General features: G+C 37.3%; 2 protein-coding genes across 2 annotated transcripts in view; both read right to left on the reverse strand.

Moving 5' to 3' along the window:
* LOC123782525 (uncharacterized) overlaps nucleotides 1-14,430 on the reverse strand; it is a 382,057-nt gene that overhangs the window by 103,675 nt on the left and 263,952 nt on the right. The window lies entirely within an intron of this gene.
* Nucleotides 1,414-2,667, reverse strand: LOC123782570 (olfactory receptor 51F2-like). The gene has a single exon (XM_045782816.2). It carries the CDS (start codon nucleotides 2,453-2,455, stop codon nucleotides 1,505-1,507), a length of 951 nt encoding a protein of 316 aa, XP_045638772.2. The 5' UTR covers nucleotides 2,456-2,667; the 3' UTR covers nucleotides 1,414-1,504.

Consider the following 14,430-nt stretch of genomic DNA (forward strand, 5'->3'; position numbering starts at 1 on the left):
TGGGGCAAGATGATTGATGGAATTATGGATAAACTTTATCTCACAATGAACACAATGATTTTCATACCTATGGTTATTCCAAGAGGCCTAAGTCACTAATTGGTTATATCACAATTATGATCTGGGAAAACTTCATATTATCACATCTGTGAAGTTGGAACCATTACAGTAGGAAAGACAAAGTACAAAGTCAAAGTAAGCACAAATAAAGTTTGTGAATAGTTGTTCCAGAATCCCATGACACTTGTCACTGTTTTATAGATGCCTCTCCATTAACCTTCATGGCCTCAATGAAGGTTCTGATAAGTTACTGGAAGAGAACGAAAATATTTGGGCTTGGTTTATGGATGGATTGCTGGGGAAGTTGGTACTAACCAGAAGTAGAATACAGTGGTACAACAGCCTCACACATCAGGGGACTCAAAAAATAAAAAAAAAATAAGAGTGAAGGAGTGAAGGAAAATTCCCATAATGGACGGTGCCCTTGGTTGTTAACTTTGTGTGGAAACAGAGGTTGCCTGACGTATGTGGATATGCATGGACTTCTGTACTTTGCTGAAAGCCTTGTCAGTGAATGGAACTAGCAAACTTGAAAGAAGAGAGATAAGGAAGTCGATAGATGTATGTGAAATACATACTGAAGTGGACACGGAGGGTGAAAATCTTTGTATCTCATGCTAATATCCACCAAACAGTACCCACCTCAGAGGAGAAACTCAATAATCAATAGAAAGAAGCTACGTGTAAATATCAGCAAGCTTTGGCTATGCTACTGCTGACCCAGTGGGCCCACAGATGGAGTCATAATGGCAGAGATATACAGATAAAACATGAGCCAAAAGTATGAGTTCCCTTTCATCAAGGTTAATTTGAGGTAACATTGTGTAATCCTCACTCCTGGGTGGTTAGTGATGCTATGACCAACTTTTAATGTTCACTAACAGCAGCAGGAACCGATCCTGAGCATTTGATACGGCATTTTGTATGTACATCAGATATGTTCCTACACATAAGAAAGGACAAACTAACTACCTATATAGGATCCAATGTTGAATTACATTGATACTCTTAGAAGATATACTCTATAGAATGACTATTTTTGCAGTTAATTAAGAATTTTAAGAAGAAAAAATCAAATTCATTAAATTGCAATTTGGATATCATTCAGAAAAGAACAACTGGTTTATTAACAAAGTTTCCTACATTAAATCTGGACTTTTTGAATTGTATGCAGTCTGAATGAATACTTTATTCAGGTCTCATACTACTTGCAAATATGAATACTTGTTTACATACATCATCTCAATTTACACTGAAAACAAAACATAATTTAGGTGATATTAATATGAACTTAGTGACAAGGAAACTAAGCAAATATCACACAATCTGTAAGATACTTAGTTTAACGTTGGAAGACAATCTAGGCCCTTTGGGGGCAATTACCCCATTCTACTGAAGCACTCATTCATATATGGCTTTCTCTCTACTCTGAGATGACTAGAGATTAAATTTGTTGCTGCTTCTGAATTAAGACCTTGACAATAGCCTTTCGAATCTGCTTAGTCTTCACACTGTAGATGATGGGGTTGAGCACAGGAGGGATGAGAAGGAAGACGTTGGCCATGACGGTGTGGACAAATGGAGGTGCTGAATGGCCGTAGCGACGGACAAGAGACAAGCTGATGAGGGGAATGTAGAAGATGGCAACAGCACTAATGTGGGATATGCAGGTGTTGAAGGCTTTTTGCCGCCCCTCTGAGGAGGCAATGCTGAGAACAGATCGGATGATCAGCACATAGGAGAGCAAGATGCAAGGGCAATCAAACCCTGTTGTAGAGAAAATTGCAAACAGACCGAGGATGTTGTTGATTCTGTTGTCTGTACATGAGAGTTGAATGAGATCAACATGGTAGCAGTAAGAATGTGAAAGGACCACAGCCCTGCAGAAGGACAGCTTCTTAACAAAGAGCACCACTGGTAACATGACAGCAGTGTTCCTTATCAATATGCTCATCCCAATCTGGGCAATCCTGGCATTGGTGAGGATGGTGGTGTATCTCAGCGGATCACAGATGGCTACAAAACGATCAAAGGCCATGGCCAGCAGAACCCCAGACTCCATGAAAGTAAATCCATGGAGAAAGAACATCTGGGCAATGCAGGCATTTAAGGTGATTTCTCGAGCTTCGAACCAGAAGACACCAAGGGTAGTGGAAAGCGTGCACAGGGATAAGCTCAGGTCTGTGGCTGAAAGCATAGAGAGGAAGTAATACATGGGCTCATGGAGGTTCCGCTCACGAAGGACCACAAATAGGATCATGCTGTTCCCAGAGAGGGCGATGACATACAGGAGACAAAAAGGGATGGAGATCCAAACCTGGGCTGCTCTCAGGCCTGGGATACCCGTCAGGAAGAAGTTCAGAGGTTGAGCATTGGAATTATTGAGGGGTAGCATATGAGGGACTGAGAAGACAGGGATATTTGAATAATTGAACAGAACACATAATAAGTATATAGCTATCACTTAGAATATCTTGCTGGCACTCTCATGTTCATTGAATTACTACTGCTGATCCTCTAAGAACATTAGTTTTTTCTGAGCTTTCTAGTACTGAACACTTCTTTCCATGCCTCTCCTCAGTTATTGAAAACAGAGGACTCCTGAATTATGTCTCAAATTTGCCTCAAATTATGCCTCAAAAGTATACATCAAATTTTCTTAAGTCTGTAATTTTCTTTGGTGACAAAAACATCACAATTAAGTCATCCCTGCCTGTAAATGTTCCCAGTAGAATATTTAAACAAAATAAGCAAATTGGTTTCCAGCATTTTTTACTGAAGTATAATTAATATACAGTGTTATATTTCTTTCAGGTATACAATATAATAATATAATGATTTTCAGTGTTTTTTGAAAATAAATTACTAATCATGAAATAAAGCATTGAAAAAATCAAGTCACATTTGAAATGTGGGTATTATTAGTTTTTCCTGGGAAATATTCAGAAGAATGCCAAAGACATCCACAAGACACATATGTTTATATATGTGAAGTCAAGGTGGTCCAAAGAACCACCCTAACAAAAGTAATTATAACTCCCATTTGTTGAAAGTTCTCTGTGTTATTGACATTTTATATGCATTATGTAATTTCATCCATACACCAACTCTAGGAGGTAGATAGTAGTATATTTTGCATATGAAGAAACTAAGACTCAAAAGTTAATCGCCCAAGGTTACCTTTATAAAGCACTACCTAACTGTTGAGAGAAACCATACATAACACAAAGTTGGAGAAAGAAAGAGAGAAAGAGAGAGTAAAGAAGGAAGGAAGGGATGGAGGGAGGGAGGAATTGAGAGACAGTGAGGAGAGGGAGGGAGGAAGGAAGGAAATGAAGGAAGAAAGAAAGAGAGATAGAAATGCAAACACTGCTATTATTTTAACATAATGCAGTAAGCATCACATTTCCATAAATAGTATAGGCTGCTCCTGAAACACAAAGAACCATAATGGCCATCCTTTCTTGAACATAAACCAGTCTTCATATCCATAATCTCACCAAATCATCACAATCCTCCAATGAAATACAAACAGTTGTTATCCCCAATATTTTTATGAGGAAACTGATGTCCAAAGTGATTAAGTAATTTCCCCAAATAATCAGAACAGCTGCGGTCAGAACCTGCATGTATGACTCCAACGCCTTCGTTCAACAAAGCTGAGGAATCATAGGAGGAATCTCTAAACCAGTCTGACAAAATGTCCCTGCCAAACATTTTTCAGGTTTGTGCCTTCCAGAGACACATTTTTTTCTTTCTTTCCTTCTTTTTTCTTTTTTTTTTTTGTGGTCAATGTGGCATCTCTGGAGTAGAGTCTTAAGTTTCAGGTGTTAATTCCCTATGAATAATGTTAACATGGCGCTCTTTAGGTTTCTGGGGAAAGGAATTTTATCATCCATAGTCTGTGTGTGCAAAGGGCCAGAGAATCAGGTGTCCAGGCTACACCCACTATGAAAAATAACAGCAAAATAGAATTGATAGACTCGCTTGACTCATTTTGGTGATCCTCTCATTTATCCAACACTGACCTATTATGCTGAGGATACTTGCTTCCTGGAAATTTTCTCTCCTCATGTATTGGCACTGGTCTCTAGTACTTGTCTCCCACCACTCAGCAATTTCTCTCTCTGGCTTCTTACCCCACATCCAAAGAACTTTAACTTTGGAATCCTTCAGGCATCTGCCCTTTGCCCATTCTCAAGTCATTTAAATAATTATCTTGCCCACTCTCACAGTTTCATCTTTCACCTATTTAGTGAAAAATTTCAAATAGATATCTGAAGGCAGCTGTGGTTTCCAGGTTCTTAAAGCTTAGAACTTCCTTCTGAACGTTCCCATACTTGCTTCTCACAAGTAAATCAAATTCAATATTTCAAAACCAAATGGATCATTTCCCCCCTTTAAATGTTCTTACTCCTATATATTCTGACTAAGTGTATAATTTGCATAAAAATTAACCAATTCTCTACATTCGATCTCTGGGAGTTGCCTGTACACTTACGTCTTTCCCAATCAATCACCACATCCCCCTGCTCAAACTCTAATGACTTTCTTCTTCCACCTCTTCTTTATTTAAGCACAAAATAATCTCTTTCAAATCTTCATACTGTATAACCTAGTCTATTAATTAACCTACAAATAATAATAATGTATTAAAATATAAATGACAAGGGCTCCAAAGCAATAACCACATCCATTTATTAAGCATCTTCACTATGCCAGAAAAATAAGAATGAGAAAAACAATTCCTTAAATGGAATAAAAATGAGAAAACCACACACGAGAATCTGTAGGGCAAGACACTGGAGTGCATGTGCAGCCTGAAGGATGTACATTTATTAGAAAACAAGGGTGTAAACCACTTTTTTTTCCAATATAAGATGCTAGGAAAATGTTTAAATAAATGTGAGAAAAAGCAATTAACAAAAATTAAGAGCAGCAATGAATGAGTTAACAAGAAAACCAAAGTTGATTACTTAAAAATATGTGGACTTTTTTCAAGAGTGGTCAAAAAAATTTTAGAAAAAGGTGATTAACTGCATGAGGAATGAAAGAGAAAGCAAAAGTATGGAGAAACAAAACTTTAAATATATCAGAATCGTATGCATAACAATATATTTGGCAACAGATAGAAAATGGACAACTTTATAAAAAAACATCAATCACCAAACTAGTTCAAGAAATCAAATCCAGCAGAGAGGAAATGTCAATGATGGGGAAAGCTCCCACAACCAAATTTGAAGAAACAAAAAGTGGAGTATTTTTATCTTTCACAGATACTAGTAGAGTGGAAAAGAGAGAATTCAGCCCCCAGAGCAAGGATCATTTGGAAAAGCCCGGAGACAGTTGTGGTTGTCACAACTGAGGAGGGAGTGCCACTGGCATCTAGTGGGTTGATGCCAGGCATGCTTACATCCTAAAATACACAAGACAACAAAGAACTATCCAGCCCAGGATGTTAACAGGGCTGAGGTTGAAAAGTCCGATTCTCGAACATAAAAACAGATGGAAAGCTAGTCATCTAATTACTTAGGATGACACATGCAAACATCATAAATAACTTTTTAGCAAGTCAGATGTAACTGTGCTTTTAAAGAATATTGCACTTTGAAACAGTGGACTTTGTCTTATGAATAAAAGAATTACTCACATAGAAAATCTACTAGTGGTATGGCTATACCCAAAGATTAGGGAGGAAAAACCTGATCCAGAGATGAGGAAAGAATCAGAAAACTCAAGGGCAATTCAAGATGAAATTCTTAATATTTAGGAAGGAAATGAGCTCCTGAATGAAAGACATTTTCTAGAAATTTGGAGCAAACATATTACCTGGTGACCTACAAAAAGAATTTCTATTAAATTCAGTAAGACATACAGATATCCACTCACACAACTACTATACTACATTCTATGGAAAAGTCTTAGGAAATACGAAAAGACAAGTAAATGAGAGTGTTACTTTGGAAAAGCAATTTTTCAAAGTCTTTATTTAGGTTTTAATGGATTCTTTACCTTAAATATCTAAAAGAACAAACTGCAAACACTTAAAACAGGGTTCACCAAAGTGACCACACAGATCAATACCGAAAATTAATAGCTTTTCCTCTTCATAAGAATTAAGCACTGAGAAAATTTTCTAAAAACAGTTGGACTTATTTACAATAGCCATAAAACTATAAACTGTAATGTCATAACACAATGTCTGTGTTTGGCAGGAAAAGAAGAGGTCTCTAAAAATTTATTGAAGAACATAAAGTCCTTTCTTTCTTTCTTGAAGATAGGAATATTCAATAGTGAAAAGATATGAATTATGCCATGAATGTTCTTATAAATTAAAGCATTATCAGTCAATAACACACAAGAGTTTTTAATGGGTAGTGATAGATGGATCCTAAAATGTATTAGGTACCATAAATATGCAAATATATTCAGTATAATATTGAAAATGACAAAGAGAGGGGACTTGCCCTTTGATATATCAAAATGTAATATGAAGTTATTATAATAACAAAGTATAATATTGTCAAAAGTTTAAAAATATGCACAAGTAGAGCTCCAAAGGATAATATAATCAAGTAAAATTTCATAAATGAAAAAAGTTCAACTTCAGGAATTATTTCAATATAATTAATGACAAAAAAAATTGAGAGTCATTAAAAAATAATAAAAATAAAAACATATATCCCCAGAAAAAAATAGCATTTCAAAAAAATGTGTGAATGAGGGTAAAGAATATGATGACAAGGGCGCCTGGGTGGCACAGCGGGTTAAGCGTCTGCCTTCGGCTCAGGGCGTGATCCCAGCGTTATGGGATCGAGCCCCACATCAGGCTCCTCTGCTATGAGCCTGCTTCTTCCTCTCCCACTCCCCCTGCTTGTGTTCCCTCTCTCGCTGGCTGTCTCTCTCTGTCAAATAAATAAATAAAATCTTAAAAAAAAAAAAAAGAATATGATGACAATGCCATCTTATATCACTAGAAAAAAGAAATGATATGTGATAAATAATGTTTGGTCAATTGGCTAACAACTAATAAAAATATTAAAATATCCCTATTTTACACAGATTGCTGCATCTGAGTTAAGAATTTCAAGGTAAAACAAAATGCCTACAATATTTTTAGAATAAGTAAGAGAAAGTGCATTTACGACTTTTTTAGCAAAAGCCTTCTATTTAAGATGAAATTAAACCCATTCGGTAAAATATTGATAGAAAACACTGCATCATATTTAATTACTATTGATTGCAAAAGATGCCGGTGAACAAATTAAAAGTACAGCATATCATACATGCTTTAGGAGGCCAAAAACAAAGAATGCTGCTGCATGCACCTCAAACTAGATTCTGTGTCTGTTGTTTGTTTGCTGACAGTCTGTGTTTTCATGGATGATGAGGGAGTTGGGAAGAGGAAACATAAGTAGATTTCTGTGTCCAGAGGTTTTGACATGGTGGACACTGGGATGTATTATTCCGGTCCAGTAGCATAATAAAGATGAAGCTGGGTGTCTTTACTCCTGCGTTGATGGGAGGTAGGATCCTGATGACCCATTCCTATTTAAGATGCCTCATCTGTAAACCTTGAACTTTAAAAATATCCCTGATCTGCCTATTTCCAGTTTGTCTGTGATGATTGGTCAAATATCAAAATGTATTTGAAATACTTCTTTCTAAATATAAATGGCTTCTGTAAAGACAGCTATCAGAAAGCTCAGACTACCAGGATCCTGTAAAAAGGTGGTGCTGTTGTTAAGTGAAATAACTCAAAAAGCTTATTTTCTAGCCAATGGGGATATAGAAATCAGTCAAACTTAAAAGCTGAGTGAAACAATAAAATTTCCAATAAATGTCAAATTTGGGCCACACAGAATCACAACAATTCACTCCATTTCCTTGACATAGCTGTTTTTCTCTTGGAAATAAATACTTGTTTACAGACTTGTTGCTGATATCTCACTTAATTTCCACAACATTCAGCTTTTGCCTGCCACTCTGCACCACTCTTCCCATGATCTGTACTCTTCTACCTCTGGTTTGCAGTCCTGTGCTTCTCAGTACCTGCCCTGCTCCACGCCTCCCTCTGCTCCATTCCTTCCTGGCTCTCCAGATTAGTTCTCCACAGTCCCTCTCCCTGGTCTGCTCTTTCTGCTCCTGGCATCTTACCTGGCTCCCAGCAGAGGGAAAGTTGCCCTTCCCACTCACTGCCCGGCCATGTATGCATGTAGATAGCTCTTGGACCTGGGCTTCTATAAGGAGCTCAGCATGTAACCCAGCCCTGTAGCCAAGAGACCCCTGGGGCTTAGAGATAATATAATCAGATGAGCACCATGATTCTAGGTGTAAGGACTAGGAGCCTAGGAGGCTCATCCCACTGGACTGAAGCGGGTCTAAATAATATGCTTACCACCTCTCTTTTAATTATTTTTAAAATTATGTTTAGGGGCGCCTGGGTGGCACAGCGGTTAAGCATCTGCCTTCAGCTCAGGGCGTGATCCTGGCGATCCGGGATCGAGCCCCACATCAGGCTCTTGCGCTATGAGCCTGCTTCTTCCTCGCCCACTCCCCCTGCTTGTGTTCCCTCTCTCGCTGGCTGTCTCTATCTCTGTTGAATAAATAAATAAAATCTTAAAAAAAAATAAAAATAAAATTATGTTTAATGTTTAATTACTTAAATTTTAATGATTTAAATATTTATAATATTTTTCAATAAACACAAACATTCTTTATTCCCTCCATTACCCTTTATTTTATTTATTTTCTTCATATTATGTTCAATTAGCCAACATATAGTACATCGTTAGTTTTTGATGTAGTGTTCAACGATTCATTAGTTGCATATAACACCCAGTGCTCATCACATGTGCCCTCCTTAATACCCATCACCCAGTTACCCCATCCCCCCACCTTCTGTTGCCTTCCCATCTGTTACCTTCTGTTACCTTCAGTTTGTTTCCCAGAGTCCAGGGTCTCCCACGCTTTGTCTCCCTCTCTCATTTCTTCCCGTTCAGTTTTCCCTCCCTTCCCCTATGGTCCTCTGCACTATTCCCTGTGTTCCACATATGAGTGAAACCTTAGGATAATTGTCTTTCTCTGCTTGACATATTTCACTTAGCATAATCATTACCTTTAGGTCCTATTTACTGCCGTGTAGGCTGTGGGTAGGAAATACCCTCACACTTCCTCCTTCTCTCCTTTCCCAAATTCAGTTGCCTACAGCATAGTATTTGCCTGGAAAAGGCATATAAATTTACATACAGTCTTGTAGCTATGATTAAATAGTACATATTCACGTTTCAGTTGTTTGAACCTTAAAGCAAATAAATTTTGATTGAAATAGGATTAAATACACATTACTCAACACAGAATCTAGACTACAGGTGTGACTAAAAAAAGAATGGCATAGCATCTTATATCACTAACACATATTCATCAACATAAAATCAATTCTTTCCTTTTCCACGGATTCAATTGCCCATAATTCTGTCCAATTTCTATTTAATTTACACTGCAGCATGGTTTTCTAGGACAACTTTCTGTTTCTCTGAAATTCAAATCACCTTCCATTTTGCAAGGCTTTAATACATTCTGCACTTCTATAAGGCATATGGGATTGCTGCTTTCCTGGGATTACTATACACGGCACCCCTGAATAATTTCCACTTGTAATTGATTGGCAAGTGGGTATTTATTTTATTTTGCTGAAGGACATACTCTGGTTTTACTCAGAAAAAAAAGGATGCATGGGCGCCTGGGTGGCTCAGTCCCTTAAGCCTCTGCCTTTTGCTCAGTTCATGATCCCAGGATCCTAGGATCCAGTTCTGCATCAGGATCCCTGCTAGGTGGGGAGTCTGCTTCTCCCTCTCCCTCTGCTGCGCTCTCCCTGTCTCTCTCTCTCTCTCCCTCTCACTGTCTCAAATAAGTAAAATCTTCAAAGAAAAATAAAAGGATGAGGAAATGATAAATTTTCTTTGTTCCTGTCTAAAAAATTATTTTGGCTTTTACACTTTATTGATGGATTGGATGTATACAGAATTGTTAGGCTGTAATACTATCTCTGAACATTTTAAGGTTCAGTTTAATATAGTGGATAAAACTAGAAATAAAATTCTGGTTCTATCTACATACCCTGTAAAAACTTAACTCCTCAGTGCCTTGGTTTCTCTACCTGAAAAATGTTGATACCTATTTCATTGGATTGTTGTAAAGAATCAGTAATTCAGTAGGTTTTCAACCATTAGAATACAACTTAGCAGGTAGAAACAATTAATCAAATCTCACCTATTCACAGCTAGGCATCTGTAAGCCAAAACTGAACTTTCTTGCCTTTTTTGGTAGGTCATCTTTTCCCTACTCTAATGCATTAGGCTCCACTTTTTTATTTTTGGTACCTTGAAATTCCACCGTATTGTTTCTATATATATCTTTTGTTTTTGTTCTTCCTTCTTTTTCCTTCTTTGCTCAGTAGCATTCAATTGGATGATGTAGCAAATTTGTTTAACCTCCAGCTGACAGATTTGATTTCACTTCTTAGCTATTTCACATCTTAGCTATTAGACAGCTACTACAAACATTCTTTGACATTTTTCGTGCATAAATTAAAAAAAATAATTTGTGGTATGAACTAGAAATGGAGTTTCTAGGCCAAAAAGATGCTCACCTTTATTAGAAATTGCCAAAGGTTCCGGAAGTGGCTGTGCTCAGTGTCCGAGGGGCCCAATCGACCCACAATTTGCCACTATTTTCTGTTATCAAAGAATTTTATTTTAGTTATATTAATAGGTTTGCATTGGTATCTCATTCTGCTTTGATTTTTTATTTCTTTATGAATAATAATGTGAGCACCTTTCCATATGTCTGTTAGCCATTCATCCACTGCTTTTGTGAAGTGCCTTTGGAAACCATATGCTTAAGATTTTAATGAGTTACTTGTCTTTCCATTAATTGATTGTGGGACTTTATTTTTCAGTTATATGCATTGTGAATATTTTCTCCATCTGTGACTTGACTTTTCAAATTTATAATGCATCTTTCGAAACTGATGTTTTTTACTTTGATGAAGTTCAATCATTGATTTTCCTCTTTTATAGCTGTGTTTTTTGTAGACTAAAAAAATCTTTGATTTCCTCAAGTTCATTACAATATTATTCTATTTTTTCTTTTAGGATTTTTATGCTTTCAGCTTTCAAATTTAGTCTAATATTACAATTCAAATACAGATTTTTCACACTGAGATAGGATTTCAGGTTCATTCAGTTTTTATAGAGACAATTAGTTTAGCACCATGACATTTTTCTGTCCCTGAATTGCATTGATCTCTGTTGAAAATTAACTGTGCTTGGAGCTATTTCTGCTTTCTTTATCATTTCTCAATATTGTATTGATCTATAAATACAAGGTCACCCTAAGATATGCAAGACACTGTAGGATCCCTATCTAAATAGATAGCATATAATTAGGTAAACAAATAGAAAATCTGTTAATTCAATTTAATCAAACTATATTTAACAATTAATTACAAAACAATTTAATTAAAATTACATTTAATAATCCACTGGCTCATGTGGAATACAATTATTTATAGATGAAAAATTAAAATAATGGATGAAAATATATTTATTGTTGTATTACGTTCCTAAGGCTGTCAGAAAAACGTATCACAAACTGAATAGCTTAAACAACAGAAATGTATTGAATCATAGTTCTGGAGCTTAGAAGGCTAGGATTAAAGTATCATCCAGATTGGTTTCTTGTGTTGGCTATGAAGGTAAATCTGTTCAATGCCTCTCCCCTGCCTTCTGGTGGTTTGCTGGAACTCTGGCTTGTAGACACAGCATCTACATCTGTGCCTTCATGTCCTCATGGCATTCCATCTCTCTTACGTTTCCGTGTCAAATTTGCCCTTTTTATATGGATACCAGTCATACTGGAGTAAGGCCCACCTACTCCACTATGACTACATCTTAACTAACTACATCTTTAATAACCTTATTTCTAAATAAGGTCATATTCTGAGGTACTGGGGATTACAGCTTCAACATATGAATTTGGGGGTGGGGGGATACAATTCAACTCCTAACAATCACCCAATCAGTGCACATACGTTGTCTTGTCTTTTTGCAGTGTCTGGCTCCTTCCCTACAATGTGGACATCAGCAAGGTTCTCCCTGAAGTTTGAGGAAGCAGAGCATAGACCTAATTATTTCCCCTTTACCCAGATTTGAATGTGGTAATGAACCCTGCATGGTGAAGTGACTGGCAGGGAGAGCACCTTGTTCAGGTGAGTAAGAAATGAGGCAGGAAAAAGCCATCTGGTATTACACCTTCAGAAGTCAAATAGAAGGAGGTTTCCTCCTCAACACCATGGTGGGAAGTTCTGCTTCCTGAGGAGATGCAGAAAGTAACAAAAGATTTTCACTATGATTAGGGCACAGAGTATGAACAATATACTTAGGCAGGGAGGTCAGTTATTATAGTTTCCTAACACCATGTCTCAGCACAATGAAAGTGAGAGAAATGTGAAAGTAGTTGGAATTGTTTGAAAGCTCAGGTAAAGTCAGTCACCATGAACTTGCAATGGCTCCAATCTGATAAATTGTGTTGCTGCTTCTGGTTTTTGCTAAGTGGTATCAGGGTAGCAAGAGACAATGACACTGGTAGCTGTGATGCATAGATAGTTATTGAGGTTATTTACATGAGTATGGTTGAAATGATGAGCTATGAGGACTAGGTTTCATAGACAAGAACTGTAAAAGAAAAGAGGGCTGAAAGGATTGGAAAAAAATATATAAAGGGTTGGAAGGAATTGATGATGTAGAAAACATCGAATGAGTTTTAAAAACAACTAGAAAGATAGGATGGTATAGTTAGAGTGAGATGCTCAGAAATTCAGAGATTGAGTAGCTCTGAGTTATAATAAGGTTCACGACATGTCCATAAGTGACTGACTATCTACTATGGGGATAAAGGTCAATACAACTGAGGATATAGGAGCTACGAAGCTACGAATGTGGATGAGCTTTCAACATAGTTTCATTGAAGTGTCCCAGGATTATCAGGTCAATATCCTCAACAATGTCTTCTTCCACCAAAACTTCCTTTCCATTTTCTCTGTCTCTCCCCTCACAACCCTATAAAACATAAATCACATTGGTGTGACTAGAAGACTATAGCAACCAATCTTAACTAGTCTCTCAATACAGCTCACAAATCTTTGCATGTTCTACTGGAGCCTGGGGTTTAGAGAAGGGCTGTGAACAAGGTGCCCAAGTCCTCAATCCATCCTGCAGAGATACCAGCTTTGGAAAGACACAAACAATGAGGAGAACTTTAGGAGGGTAAATGAAGAAAGGACTGATCTGTCTGCTGCACACTCATTTCAGCAAGCCATGCCCACTTTAACTTGAAAAAGAGTGTGACTGGCCTCATAAGTAACTTCCACAAGACCTTGGATGTCATGTCTGTTTGGAGCCACTATGGCATTTGGGACTGTGGAAGATGCAAGGGATGAGAAAACTCAGGTCCTATCCTTAGACACCACATCTCATTTGGGGAGAAAAGTTCCTCCATGAAGAAGAAGGAGAAGAAGGAGGAGAGGGAGAAGGAGAAGGAGAAGGAGAAGGAGAAGGAGAAGGAGAAGGAGAAGGAGAAGAAGAAGAAGAAGAAGAAGAAGAAGAAGAAGGAGACAACAATGATGACTAGGAGAAGAGCAGGTGGAGAAGGAGAGGACAAGAAAGAAGAGGAAGGTGAGGGGGAGGTAGGAAAGAAGGAGAGGTTGGGGACAAGAGGGGAAGGGGAGAAGGAGGAGAAAGAGGAAGAAGAGAGAGAGGAGGAGAGCCTGGCACTTTTATCTACTTTGCAAATACCAAATGTTTAACTTACCAAGGCTAAAAGAAGCAGACAAAGAAAAAGAAATTGCAACTAGAGACAAATCCAAAATTACAATATCAGCTTGAGCCCCCAAATAATAAAACCTTGAATCTTTTCTTTAAACATGGACTCCTTAACAAAAATAGTTCTATCCCAGATTTTTGTTATGGTGATATCTTAAAATAAATCCTGACCTTTGTGAAGAGGATAATGGCAATTCACCATAAACAGATTACTGTAAGTCTAATAGTTATGGTGACCTATTTTGTGATTTGTTCCACTATAAATGTATGTTAGGTTGTGGAATTTGTGAGGCATAGCTTCTGAAGTCTGACAGCTTTAAACTATACAAATAAATCCCCACTTTCTTTTTTTAAATAATTGTTTTTCTCAAACCTTCATTTGACATATCATACATCAGGGAACACTTGAAAAAAGAAGTAAGAGAAAACCAGCAAGGACCTAGATGGAGAGTGAGAGGAAGCTGGGCATAAGCTTAGCTGTTCAGGC

This window comes from Ursus americanus, chromosome 16 (assembly GCF_024610735.1).
Source record: "Ursus americanus isolate L20-20 chromosome 16, mUrsAme1.1.p, whole genome shotgun sequence".
NCBI lineage: Eukaryota > Metazoa > Chordata > Mammalia > Carnivora > Ursidae > Ursus > Ursus americanus.